The 13,502-nt window shown below is 55.5% G+C and overlaps 1 protein-coding gene across 2 annotated transcripts; it reads right to left on the reverse strand.

Annotated features, from left to right (window-relative positions):
* Positions 1-945: 945 nt before the first annotated feature.
* Positions 946-11,584, reverse strand: ZNF202 (zinc finger protein 202). 2 transcript variants are annotated; one of them, XM_038753985.1, is made up of 6 exons: positions 11,568-11,584; positions 6,552-7,004; positions 6,046-6,357; positions 3,733-3,862; positions 3,048-3,179; positions 946-2,897 (listed from the first exon to the last, which is right to left on the reverse strand). In XM_038753985.1, exons 2-6 carry the CDS (start codon positions 6,918-6,920, stop codon positions 2,074-2,076), a joined length of 1,767 nt encoding a protein of 588 aa, XP_038609913.1. In that variant the 5' UTR covers positions 6,921-7,004; positions 11,568-11,584; the 3' UTR covers positions 946-2,073. The 2 variants fall into 2 exon arrangements, with proteins under 2 accessions (XP_038609913.1, XP_038609912.1); XM_038753984.1 differs by lacking the exon at positions 11,568-11,584 and adding an exon at positions 8,722-8,752.
* Between the last annotated feature and the right edge of the window lie 1,918 nt (positions 11,585-13,502).

Below are 13,502 nucleotides of genomic sequence, written 5' to 3' on the forward strand. Positions count from 1 at the left end.
GGACGCTGGGCTTTGCTGTCGGCAGCTGCCTGCATTCCTTGCTGGAGAGAGGGGGAAGAGGTGGGGGCAGAGAGGAGATGGTCTGAGGCGAGGAGATGGTCTGAGGCGAGAAGATGACTTTTGGGGCGGCCTGGGGGGCCAAGAGGATCCCCGTGGCTAACGGTCGGGCAGATTTCTCAAAAACCTGACCGCTGTTCAGCCACTGGCTTTCTTAACATCATACTCCTTTTCCCTCGTGGATGCCCACCTTGAGTTTTCTGGATCTCCAAGCTTAAAAATAGGCCCTAGGCACAACCTGAGATAATCACGGGAAGCCAGCAGACAGGCAGCCCAGGGAGGTGGGTAGACCACCATGGACCGACCAACACCCCCTAATTTTCCTCCCTCCGTCCCTGACACTCCCTCTGGGGATCTGGCACGGACCACCCCGCCACTCTGATTCTCTCCCTTCTATCCATGACTCTCCCTCAATGACCCAGCACAGGACAGGAGTTCTAATCCTGACTGCCGCGTTTCTGCTGTGTAACTTTGGGCAAGTCGCTTCACTTCCCTGTGCCTCATTTCCCTCATCTCTATAATGGGGATTAAAACTATGAGCCCCATGTGGCACAGGGACCACATCCAATCCGATTTGCTTGTATCTACCCTGGTGCTCAGAACAGTGCTTGGCACATAGTAAACACTTAACAAATACTGCAGTTATTATGATCAGGGCACAGCACCCAAGGAGCCAACCCGGGAAAGGAAGGACACCGGGGTTTCCAGTCTTGTCCCTTTTCCCGGATCCTGTCCAGCTGACGCCCATTCCCCTGCATCCTGCCGATACTCCCTCAGAGGACCCCCCCCATCTTCCTGCCAGCCCAGATGGCTTTCTCCTCTTTCCCTCCCACCATGCGGGGCCCGAGACAGAGCGGGACATGGAGCCTGGAGCTGATGAGTTGATGAGTTGCCGCTATCCCGCTTTATTACAAACGCGTCTGGTTTCTGGGGCAGAAGGCGGTGGGGAGGGAGGGGAGAGATTGGATGGGGGCAAACCCAGAAATCAAACTGGCCCCTGAGGCCCCCCAAACAGCTATCCTTGGTGGAAGGGGCAGGGGAGCCCCGGCCTGCGGTGGGGAAGAGTGCTTTGTAGGTGGAACAAAGTAGCCATGACCGCCCTGTCCCCAAATCCCGCAGCCCATCATGGGGTGGGTGGGGGAGAGACCATCTCCTAGACATTCGCCGGTCCCCATCTCCTAGACATTCGCCGGTCCAACCGGGGGAGGCAATATGGTTGCCCTGGTAACTGTCGGCCTTGTCTCTACGGCAACCCGGGCCAGTCTTCCACATACCGGGACAAAGGGACCAGAGAGAAGACAAGAAAATGCACCAATCCCCCCTATCGTGCCAATCCTGCCCCACCCCGCTGTCCCTTCCACCCCCCAGATTCCGGCCAGAGACGGGGCTCTGGAAAACGCCCTCCCCCACCCTCGGGCGTTGGAAACAGTGCGGTGGGGCCAGAATGGGAGGCCGCCGCGGGGCATCGCGGTCCCAAGATTTCTATTTCGGACACCCCAGCCGGCCACAGCCAGAAGCAGCTGCCCTCCAACACCCCCCAGGTGCCCGATGAAGGCGTCGGGCTGGCGCGGGGGTCCGGGATCCTTCCCAAGTGGCCACAGCCCCCCGTGAACTGATGCCACGGTGCCCGAGGGACTGGGGATGGGAATCGGAGGCTCTGGCCTGCCCCTGGAGCCCAGCCCTCCCTGAGAGGGGAACAACGGTGTGGGGAGAGGCGGCTCACCCCGGGCTTCATCGTTCCCCTCCCCAGCCTCGTGACTTCTCGCTTTCCCGGGGCCGCAGGGCTCATCCGCGGTCCCGGAGTCACCAAACCGGGTAGTGCGGCTCCCTTCACCTCCCGCCCCTCCCACCCACGGGGGCGGGGGTACCCCCCGTGGCAGACTCCTAATCCTGGGGGCGCAGGCAGGGCGACGGCTTGACGACCGCCAAGCCCCCGGTCTCCTCCTCGACCCGGCCGGGGGTGGCGGAGGGCGGGGAGGGCAACCGTCTGGGCACGGCAGGTTCACCCGGCCCTCGCTAGAGTCGCTTCTCGGAGTGGGTCCTCTGGTGCCGGAGGAGGTGGTAACCGCGGGCGAAGCCCTTGCCGCACGTGGGGCACTTGTAGGGCTTCTCCCCGGTGTGGGTTCGCTGATGCCGCACCAGGTGATCCCGGCGGCCGAAGCTCCTCCCGCACTGGGCACAGCGGCAGGACTGGCCGTCCCCGGCGAGGACGCGCAGGTGGGCGGCGAGAGCCCGGCTGGGGTCGAAGCCCTCCGCGCAGAGGTGACGGCCCCCCCGGGGGCGGCCCGGCCCCCGGTCCAGGTGGATGCGCCGGTGGGTGGTGAGCACGGACTTCTGGCCGAAGCGCTTCCCGCAGACCTCGCAGCGGAACGGCTTCTCGCCCGTGTGCGTCCGCTGATGCCGCACCAGGTCGGAGGTCCAGCGGAACCTCTTGCCGCACTGCCCGCAGAAGTAGGGCCTGGGGGCCGGCGGGGAGCCGGCCGGGGGCTCGGCCGCGTGCGTCTTGCGGTGCCGGGCCAGGTGGGCGCCGCGGGTGTAGCTCTTGCCGCAGTCTGGACAGCCGTAGGGCCTCTCCCGGGCGTGGGTCCGCAAATGGCGCTCCAGGTGCGAGCTGCAGCCGAAGGCCTTCCCGCAGCGCGGGCAGTCGTGCGGCCGCCCCAGCAGCGGCAGCGTGTGCAGCCCCAGGGCCTCGGACAGCGACGGGGGCCAGCCGCCGGCCTCCTCCGCCTCCTCGGGGAACACCTCTCCGTCGGGGCTCTGCCGGGCCCGGTCCCAACCCCCCAGCACCGTCCCGGGCAGCGCCGCCGGGCCGGCCGGCTCCTCGTCCTCGCTTCCGTCTCCTGCCGAGGGGAAGGGTGTGAGGCCGGCCCGCGCCGCGGCTGGGACGCCCCCCGGGACTCGCGGCCCTTCCCTGTCCCCCGCGCCCTGGGCCGACATCGCGGCCGAACCCGGGCCTGGGGAGGGCCGTGTCCCCCCGACCGGTCCCTCACCTGGGTAGGCGAAAGTCAGGATCTCCGACTCCTCCGAGTCCTGGAGTCCCGGGGCCTGGATCTCCTCCACCTCCTCCTCCTCCTCCTCTCCTTCCATCGGGGGGATCTCATCCAGCCTGGGGATCGGAAACGCTACCCGGAGGGGGAAGGAAACCGGGGTGTCGGGGTCTGCTTGACCTGTTCTGACGAGGCCCGGGCCCACTCCGTGCCCCCGCCTCTGGACTATAAGCTTGTTGTGGACAGGGAATGTGTCTGTTTATTGTTGCACTGTACTCTCCCAAGCGCTCAAGAAATACGACTGACTGCAGGAACAACTGAATGAACCGAGGCCAGCGCTCGTGACTAAATCCTCGTCCCTCCCTTGAGCCCACCCCTTGTCCCCAGCCCCGACACCGGACTGGCCCCCAGTGCGCTGAGGGCATTCCCCACCCCTACTCCACACTGGGTCCCCAAGACCAGCCCGTCGTCTCCACTGGCTGCTAAGCGGAGGGATGATGGAAGAGGGCAGAACCAGGGCGGAGACACCGATCCTTCCACCCCCGTGCCCTGAGGCTAGACCCCCGTCTGAGCTCTACCATCCCCTCCCCTGGCCCAACCCCAGCCCCTTCCCTCCCCGGGTTCCCCGCCACGCGCCCGAACGCCTCCCGCTCAGCCTGAGCAGCCGCTCCCCAGGAGACCCCCTTACACAGCGACACCACGATCCCGCAGCCCTCCCGCGGGACGTATTCGCCGTAGAAATCCTTCTGCGAGGGGTCCAGGTGGCCCCACTGCTCCCGGGAGAAGCACAGGGCCACGTCCTTGAACGTCGCCAGCCCCTGAAATGACAGGAGAGCGCAAGCGTCCCTCGGGGCCCTCCGGGGGAGACGGCCCGGTGAGGGGGCAGCCGAACGGACTGTCTCTATGTGTTGCCAATTTGTACTTCCCAAGTGCTTAGTACAGTGCTCTGCACACAGTAAGCGCTCAATAAATACGATTGATTGAACGGCGGCCGGCGAAGGGCGGGCACCCGGGGACACTGGCTCGCCCAGCGTCAGCCGGGAGGGGAGGTCGCCCCAATAGCCCCACCGTGACGTCATCTGTCGTGATGTTGCGTCTGGGCAGACGGATCTTACTACTTCCTCATCCTCCACGAATGGTGGGGTGGTCTCGGCGAGTCTCAGGCCCGTGGCCTTGCTCCCTAAGAGTTGGCCCACGTTCCTAGGACTCCAGTGGCTCCTCATCCGCTTACGCCTCTAAAAGTCCCCTTTTAGCCTGTGAGCCCACTGTTGGGTAGGGACTGTCTCTATATGTTGCCAATTTGTACTTCCCAAGCGCTTAGTACAGTGCTCTGCACATAGTAAGCGCTCAATAAATACGACTGATGATGATGATGATGATGCCTCTACGGCAGCGCTTGGTGTGGTGCTCGGCTCCCTTAAACACCACCGTGATTATCACCGTTATGGCTGGGAGCAGCCAGCGGACCCTCAACAAAACCCCGGACCACCACCGACAACTGGGACTGCAGACTCGAGGGTCCCTGACGGGCTCTCCGGCTTCTCCCCCTTCCCTCTAAGGTTCGGCCGAGTGGGAGGCCGAACCAGGGTGCAATCCAGGGGCGGGAGGGTGGGAGACAGCCAAGGGCCAGTCTGGAAGCGCTCAATAAATACGATTGATGATGGAACCTGGCCCCCAGCTGGGTCTGGGGGGTTTGATTTAATCGGCCGGGTCTGTTGAGAGATTATGGCAGCTACACCCAGAGCTGGTCTTCTCTCTGGGGAGATCAGCTCATAAACTCCCCGAGGGAGGGCGGGGGGACGTGTGGCTTCGGTATAGCGCCTTCCTCTCCGGGGGCGCTCAATAAATATCACTGAGTGATGGAGGCGACCGAAGGGTCGGAGGCTGAGGGATCGCTTCTGTGGGTTCTCTGTCCGGCCGGGGCTCCTCACAGGGCCGCTGCAAACCCCTCTATCCGATCTGTGCTTCTTCTGGGAGCAGTGGGGCCACCTGGACCCCTCGCGGATCGATCTGAGCCCACTGTTGGGTAGGGACTGTCTCTATACGTTGCCAACTTGTACTTCCCAAGCGCTTAGTACAGTGCTCTGCACACAGTAAGCGCCCAATAAATATGATTGATCTGGTGCATCTGCCACTGACACTTAAGGTGAGCTTAAGTGGAAAGAGCGTACGCTTGGAGTCGAGGACCTGGGTTCTCATCCCGGCTCTGCCACTTGTCTGCTGCGTGACCTTGGTCCAGTCACTTCTCTTCTCTGGGCCCCGGCACCCTCATCGGTTAAATGGGGACTCGATACCCATCTCCCACCCTCTTATTCATTCAATCGCATTTATTGAGCGCTTACCGTGCGCAGGGCACTGTACTAAGCGCTTAGAACGGGAGCCTCGTGTGGGGCAGGGACTGTGGCTGACCTGACCATCTTGTACCTCCCCCAGCGCTTAGTACAGTGTTTGGCACGTAGCAAGAGCTTACCAAATACTATCATTATTAATAACAAGCAGGCACAACTTGATGAACATCCGGTGGTCAAAGTCATAGTAGTAGTAGCAGTATTTATTGAGCGCCCACTTGGTGCAGTGCACTGTACTAGGCGTTGGGGAAGTACAGAGTAACAAAGTGACACATTCCCTGCCCACATGGAGCTTACACTCTACCTGGGGAGACAAACATACAAAATATTCATAACTCTGTCAAATTAACCGGGCAGACCCCACACTCACGAGGGCGAAGGAGGGGTAAGTAAGTTCCAGAGGGAAGTAGCAACTCAAGAAGTGACACGTTCCCTGCCCACACGGAGCTGACACTCTAAAACGGGGGGGACAAGCATGAATGCATTAACGACGGTATCGACGGTCAACGGTACGGGTGGCCCAGGAATGCCGGGAGGGGGGCCGGTGCCCGGTTGGGCTTGGGAGGGTGGCCCGGGGGTGCGGAGGGAAAAAAGGACTGTGCCCCGCGTCTCCCGGGCCCGTGTCTCCCGGCCCGGGAGAGGGCCGAGCTCACCTGGGTAATGGCAGTCAGGAGGGCCACCATCTCCTGGTCTCCGCTGCCGCCGCCCTCCTCGGGAAGAGCCGCGTCCTGGGGGGCGGGAAGCTCTGGAGGTTCGGGGGCCGGAGAGAAGGGGCTCACGGACCGGCCCCGCTCAGGCTCCTTAACGCAGCGGGGACTCGTGGAACCCAGGACGTCCGGATCCGGGCTCTGCGGGCCCTCCTCCTCTTCCTCCTCCTCCGGCTGGCGACTCGAGGACTCCGACCCGGCCCCCGCCATCCCCGTCTCTTCAGACAGCACTTCTCGGTCTTCCACTTGGATCGTCACCTGGGAGACGAGCCGGGGGCCCGGTCACCTCGCCGGGCAGGGGGACGGAGTCTCTCCGGTAAGGTGCGGGGGGCCGAGGGCGCATCCCCGCCGCCCGGTCCCGGGCCGCCGCGGGAGGCCCCCCCCCCAACCCCGGTCTCCGCCACCCGGCCTTCCCCCTCCTCATCGCACAGGCCAGGATTCCCCCTCCTCACCCACCGCCTTGGTCTCCTGGGCTCCTTCTGCAAACCCTCGAGCAGCGCGACGGCCTCCTCGCCGCTGCGCGGCCGCCGCTCCCGCACCCAGCGCTGGGTGTCCCCGGGCAGGACGCTGAGGAACTGGTCCAGCACGAGCAGCTCCAGGATCTGCTCCTTGGTCCTCCGCTCGGGCCGCAGCCACTGGCGGCACAGCTCCCGCAGCCGGCTCAGGGCCTCCCGGGGCCCCGCCGCCTCCTGGTAGCGGAAACGCCGGAAGGGCTGGGAAGAGGCCCCCGGCCCCGGGTCCTCCTCCGGCTTCAACGGCGGGATCCCCTCCGGCTCCCACGGAGAGGGGGCCGGTGGTGGTCCCAGGGCGGCGGTGGCCATCTCGGGGCTCGGGAAGCGGCCTCCCTCCGGCCGGGACTCAAGCCTCCATCAGCCGGATGCTGGCAAGCCCCTGTCCTGAGGGCGCTAGGGCAGAGAGAGACAAAGCAACATCAGCGGGGGCCCAGTGACCCTCTCTGGTCCCTCTCCCCACCCCGGGCTTTGGAGTCAGAGGTCATGGGTTCAAATCCCGGCTCCGCCAATTGTCAGCTGTGTGACTTTGGGCAAATCACTTCTCTGGGCCTCAGTTCCCGTATCTGAAAAATGGGGATTAAGATTGTGAGCCCCACGTGTGACAAACTGATCACCTTGTATCCCCCCAGCACTTAGTAGCACATAGTAAGCGCTTAATAAATCTAGCTCTCTTCCTCCCTTCAAGGCCCTACTGAGAGCTCACCTCCTCCAGGAGGCCTTCCCAGACTGAGCCCCTTCCTTCCTCTCCCCCCTCCATCCCCCTCATCTTACCTCCTTCCCTTCCCCACAGCACCTGTATATATGTATATATGTTTGTACATATTTATTACTCTATTTATTTTACTTGTACATATCTATTCTATTTATTTTATTTTGTTAGTATGTTTGGTTTTGTTCTCTGTCTCCCCCTTTTAGACTGTGAGCCCACTGTTGAGTAGGGACAGTCTCTATATGTACATATCTATTCTATTTATTTTATTTTGTTATTATGCTTTGTTTTGTTCTCTGTCTCCCCCTTTTAGACTGTGAGCCCACTGTTGGGTAGGGACTGTCTCTAGATGTTGCCAACTTGTACTTCCCAAGGGCTCAGTACAGTGCTCTGCACACAGTAAGCACTCAATAAATACGATTGATTGATTGATTGATTATTATTATCCTGCCTCCCCCCTTCCATCGGGAAAGCAGTGGGGACCCGGGCCCACGGAGGGCAGGGAATGTGTCTAGCAGCTCTGTTGTATTGTCCTCTCCCAACTGCTTAGTACAGTGCTCTGCACCCAGCAAGTGCTCGGTGAATAATGTTGACTGACTGAAGGGCGAATCCAGTGGGAGCCCTGGGGTTTATTCTTTCAATTTGGGCACACGCAGATGCCACTCTGGCTCCCACGGATTACAGTTCCCCCACTGGGGCCTCGGTGGCTGCTCGATGACATCGCCGGGCATGAGCGAGTTAATAATAATAATAATGATAGCATTTGTTAAGCACTTACTATGTGCGAAGCACTGTTCTAAGCGCTGGGGGAATACAAGGTGATTGGGTCGTCCCACGTGGGGCTCACAGTCTTAATCCTCATTTTACGGATGAGGGAACTGAGGCTCAGAGAAGTGACTTGCCCAAGGTCACAGAGCAGACACGTGGCGGATCCGGAATTCCAAAGTCCTTCCAGGAGCCCGGGGATAATAATAATAATAATAATGGCATTTATTAAGCGCTTACTATGTGCAAAGCACTGTTCTAAGCGCTGGGGTAGATACAAGGTCATCAGGTTGCCCCACATGGGGCTCACAGTCTTCATCCCCATTTTACAGATGAGGGAACTGAGGTCCGGGGAAGTGAAGTGACTTGCCCAAAGTCACACAGCTGACAAGTGGCGGAGCCGGGATTTGAACCCACGACCTCTGAATCCAAAGCCCGAGATGAGGATGCTTGAGTTGGTGGGGGGGAGGTGGTCTTTTTCCATTAGTTCTCAGCTCTGCAAGCCATACAAGCCCAACGGTCACCTCCAGCGCTTATTTACATCTGTCCTGAGCCCTTTAGTCTCTGTTATTTATTCAACAGTTCATTTATTAATAATAATAATAATAATAATGATGGCACTTATTAAGCGCTTACTCTGTGCAAAGCACTATTCTCAGTGCTGGGGCGGTTACAAGGTGATCAGGTTGTCCCATGGGGGGCTCACAGTCTTCATCCCCATTTTCCAGATGAGGTCACTGAGGCCCAGAGAAGTGAAGTGACTTGCCCAAGGCCACACAGCTGACTAGTGGCGGAGACCTGTAACAATAATAATAATGGCATTTATTACGCGCTTACTATGTGCAAAGCACTGTTCTAAGCGCTGGAGGCAGTTACAAGGTCATCAGGTTGTCCCACGCAGGGCTCAGTCTTCATCCCCATTTTCCAGATGAGGTCACTGAGGCCCAGAGAATAATAGTAACAATGGCATTTATTAAGGGCTTACTATGTGCAAAGCACTGTTCTAAGCACTGGGGAGGTTACAAGGTAGCGTGGCTCAGTGGAAGGAGCCCGGGCTTTGGAGTCAGAGGTCAGGGGTTCAAATCCCGGCTCCACCGTCAGCTGTGTGACTTTGGGCAAGTCACTTCACTTCTCTGGGTCTCAGTTCCCTCATCTGTAAACTGGGGATTAAAAACTGTGAGCCCTCCGTGGGACAACCTGATCACCCTGTAACCTCCCCAGTGCTTAGAACAGTGCTTTGAACATAATAAGCGCTTAACAAATACCATCATTATTATTATTATTATTATTAAGGTGATCAGGTTGTCCCACATGGGGCTCCCAGTCTTCATCCCCATTTGACAGATGAGGTCACTGAGGCCCAGAGAAGTGACTTGCCCCAAGTCACCCGGCTGACAAGTGGTGGGGCTGAGATTTGAACCCACGACCTCTGACTCCAAAGCCCGGGCTCTTTCCACTGAGCCACACTGCTACTCAATGATGTGTGTCTCCCCCTTCTAGACTGTGAGCCCGCTGTTGGGTAGGGACCGTCTCTAGATGTTGCCAACTTGGACTTCCCAAGCGCTTAGTACAGTACTCCGCACACAGTAAGCGCTCAATAAATATACGTTTTTACATATTTATTACTCTATTTATTTATTTATTTTATTTGTATATACTTATTCTGTTTATTTTATTTCGTTAATATGTTTTGTTTTGTTCTCTGTCTCCCCCTTCTAGACTGTGAGCCCACTGTTGGGTAGGGACCGTCTCTAGATGTTGCCAACTTGGACTTCCCAAGCACTTAGTACAGTGCTTACTGCACACAGTAAGCGCTCAATAAATACGATTGAATGAATCGTCCCGCCTTACCTCCACGTATTTATTACTCAATAAATACGACTGAATGAATCGTACCGCCTTACCTCCTTCCCCTCCCCACGGCCCTGTATATATATATATATATATGTTTGTATGTATTTACTACTCTATTTCATTCATTCATTCATTCAATTCAATCGTACTTATTGAGCACTTACTGTGTGCAGAGCACTGTACTAAGCGCTTGGGAAGTACAAATTGGCAACATTATTTATTTATTTTATTTGTACATATTAATTCTATTGATTTTATTTTGCTAATAGGTTTTGTTTTGTCGTCTGTCTCCCCCTCCTAGACTGTGAGCCCGCTGTTGGGTAGGGACCGTCTCTAGATGTTGCCAACTTGGACTTCCCAGGCGCTTAGTACAGTACTCTGCACAGAGTAAGCGCTCAATAAATATATGTTTGTACGTATTTATTACTATATTTATTTATTTTACTTGTACATATTTATTCATTCATTCATTCAATTCAATCGTATTTACTGAGCACTTGCTGTGTGAAGAGCACTGTACTAAGCGCTTGGGAAGTACAAATTGGCAACATTATTTACTTATTTTATTTGTACATATTTATTCTATAGATTTTATTTTGCTAATAGGTTTTGTTTTGTCGTCTGTCTCCCCCTCCTAGCCTGTGAGCCCGCTGTTGGGTAGGGACCGTCTCTAGATGTTGCCAACTTGGACTTCCCAAGCGCTTAGTACAGTGCTCTGCACACAGTAAGCGCTCAATAAATATATATTTGTACGTATTAATTACTCCATTTATTTTACTTGTACATATTTATTCTATTGATTTTATTTTGTTAATAGGTTTTGTTTTGTTCTCTGTCTCCCCCTTCTAGACTGTGAGCCTGCTGTTGGGTAGGGACCGTCTCTAGATGTTGCCAACTTGTACTTCCCAAGCGCTTAGTACAGCGCTCTGCACACAGTAAGCTCTCAATAAATATATGTTTGTACGTATTTATTACTCTATTTATTTATTTATTTTACTTGTACACATTTATTCTGCCGATTTTATTTTGCTAATAGGTTTTGTTTTGTCGTCTGTCTCCCCCTCCTAGACTGTGAGCCCGCTGTTGGGTAGGGACCGGCCCTAGATGCTGCCAACTTGGGCTTCCCAGGCGCTTAGTCCAGTGCTCTGCACACAGTAAGCGCTCAATAAATACGATTGATTGATTGACTGTCTCTATATGTTGCCAACTTGGACTTCCGAGGCGCTTAGTATAGTGCTCTGCACACAGTAAGCGCTCAATAAATATGTTTGTACGTATTTATTACTCTATTTATTTTACTTGTACACATTTATTCTATCGATTTTATTTTGCTAATAGGTTTTGTTTTGTCGTCTGTTTCCCCCTCCTAGACTGTGAGCCCGCTGTTGGGTAGGGACCCTCTCTATATGTTGCCAACTTGGACTTCCCAAGCGCTTAGTACAGTGCTTACTGCACACAGTAGGCGCTCAATAAATACGATTGAATGAATGAATGGACTGATTGATGGAATGAATGAAGCTGATTACCCTGTATGTCGCCCAGCGCTTAGCGCGGTGCCTGGCACCAAGTAATGATCATATTAATAATAATAATAATAATAATAATAATGGCATTTATTAAGCGCTTACTATGTGCAAAGCACTGTAGTAAGCGCCTAACATCCGCATAGCCCCCTCCCCCCAGGTCCCGCACTCACGACTCCAGGCGGCAGGTCCCCTGGGCCCTCCCTTGACCCCTAACCCCTGACCTCTGACCCCCGATTCGAGGCCGAGGCGACTGCGCATGCGTCGGGCGGCCAGCAGGAGGCCCGGACACGTGGGGGGGCGCGCCGCGGCGGAGACCGGAACCGGAAGTGTCCTCAGGCCCCGCCCCCTCGGGCGGACTGGGGCCCTTCTAGGACTTGGGAGGCTCCCCCGTCTCGGTGGCCTCCACCCTCCCAGCCTCACCCTGTACATCCATTATTCATTCATTCAATCGGCTTTATTGAGCGCTTACTGTGTGCAGAGCACTGTACTGAGCGCTTGCGAAGCCCAAGTTGGCAACATCTAGAGATGGTCCCTACCCAACAGTGGGCTCACAGTCGGGAGAAGCAGGGCCACTCTATTATTCAATCAATCAATCGTATTTATTGAGCGCTTACTGTGTGCAGAGCACTGTACTGAGCGCTTGGGAAGTCCAAGTTGGCAACATATAGAGACAGTCCCTACCCAACAGTGGGCTCACAGTCTAAAAGGGGGAGACGGAGAATAAAACCAAACATACTAACAAAATAAAATAAATAGAATCGATATGTACAAGTAAAATAAATGAATAAATAGAGTAATAAATATGTACAAACATATATACATATATACAGGTATATATATTATTATTAATAATTCATTCAAAAGTATTTATTGAGCACTTACCGTGTGCAGAGCACTGTAGTGAGCGCTTGGGAAGTCCAAGTTGGCAACATCTAGAGACGGTCCCTACCCAACAGCGGGCTCACAGTCGGGAGAGGCAGGGCCACTCTATTATTATTAATAATTCATTCGAAAGTATTTATTGAGCGCTTACTGTGTGCAGAGCACTGTACTGAACGCTTGGGAAGTCCATGTAGGCAACATCCAGAGACGGGCCCTGCCCAACAGCGGGCTCACAGTCGGGAGCAGCAGGACCACTCTATTATTAATAATAATTAATAATAATAATGGCATTTTTATTAAGCGCTTACTCTGTGCAAAGCACTGTTCTAAGCACTGCGGAGGTTACAAGGTGATCAGGTTGTCCCACGTCGGGCTCACAGTCTTCATCCCCATTTTCCAGATGAGGGAACTGAGGCCCAGAGAAGTGAAGTGACTTGCCCAAAGTCACCCAGCTGACCATTGGCGGAGCCGGGATTTGAACCTATGACCTCTGACTCCAAAGCCCGGGCTCTTTCCACTGAGCCACCGCTGCTTCTCTGAGCCATCCATCCATTCATCCACCCATCCATCTGTTCATTCATTCATTCATTCATTCATTCATTCATTCATTCATTCCTCCCTTCAAAGCCCTACTGAGAGCTCACCTCCTCCAAGAGGCCTTCCCAGACTGAGCCCCCGCTTTTCCTCTCCTTCTCTTCTCCGCCCCATCACCCCAACTCCCTCCCTCTGCTCTCGCCCTTCCCCTCCCCACAGTACTTGTGTATATATGGACACATTTATTACAATATGTATTCTTTTACTGATGTGTCTATAGCTATAATTCTATTTATTCTGATGGTATTGATGCCTGCCTCCTTGTTTTCTTGCCATTCTTATCATTCTTATTATCATTCTCAAGTAAGCAGGCATCACCACAATGTGGATTATTGTTTAGTATCCCCAGGGTGTGGCTTTGTCCTGCCAGAGGGAGCAATAGACCAGAATTCCCTCCATCCCCAGGAAGCAAAATCCCAATCCACACAGTCTGGGCAGACAGAGAGGCGTCTCTGGGACACAGCTCCCATCTCTCTGGAGCTGATATCTCTGGTGGCCAAGGGAATCTACTCCAGGCCCCTCCACCCATTTCCGACAACCCATAGGGATTCATTCAGTCAT

Source organism: Tachyglossus aculeatus, chromosome 11 (assembly GCF_015852505.1).
Source record: "Tachyglossus aculeatus isolate mTacAcu1 chromosome 11, mTacAcu1.pri, whole genome shotgun sequence".
In the NCBI taxonomy this organism is placed as follows: Eukaryota; Metazoa; Chordata; class Mammalia; order Monotremata; family Tachyglossidae; genus Tachyglossus; species Tachyglossus aculeatus.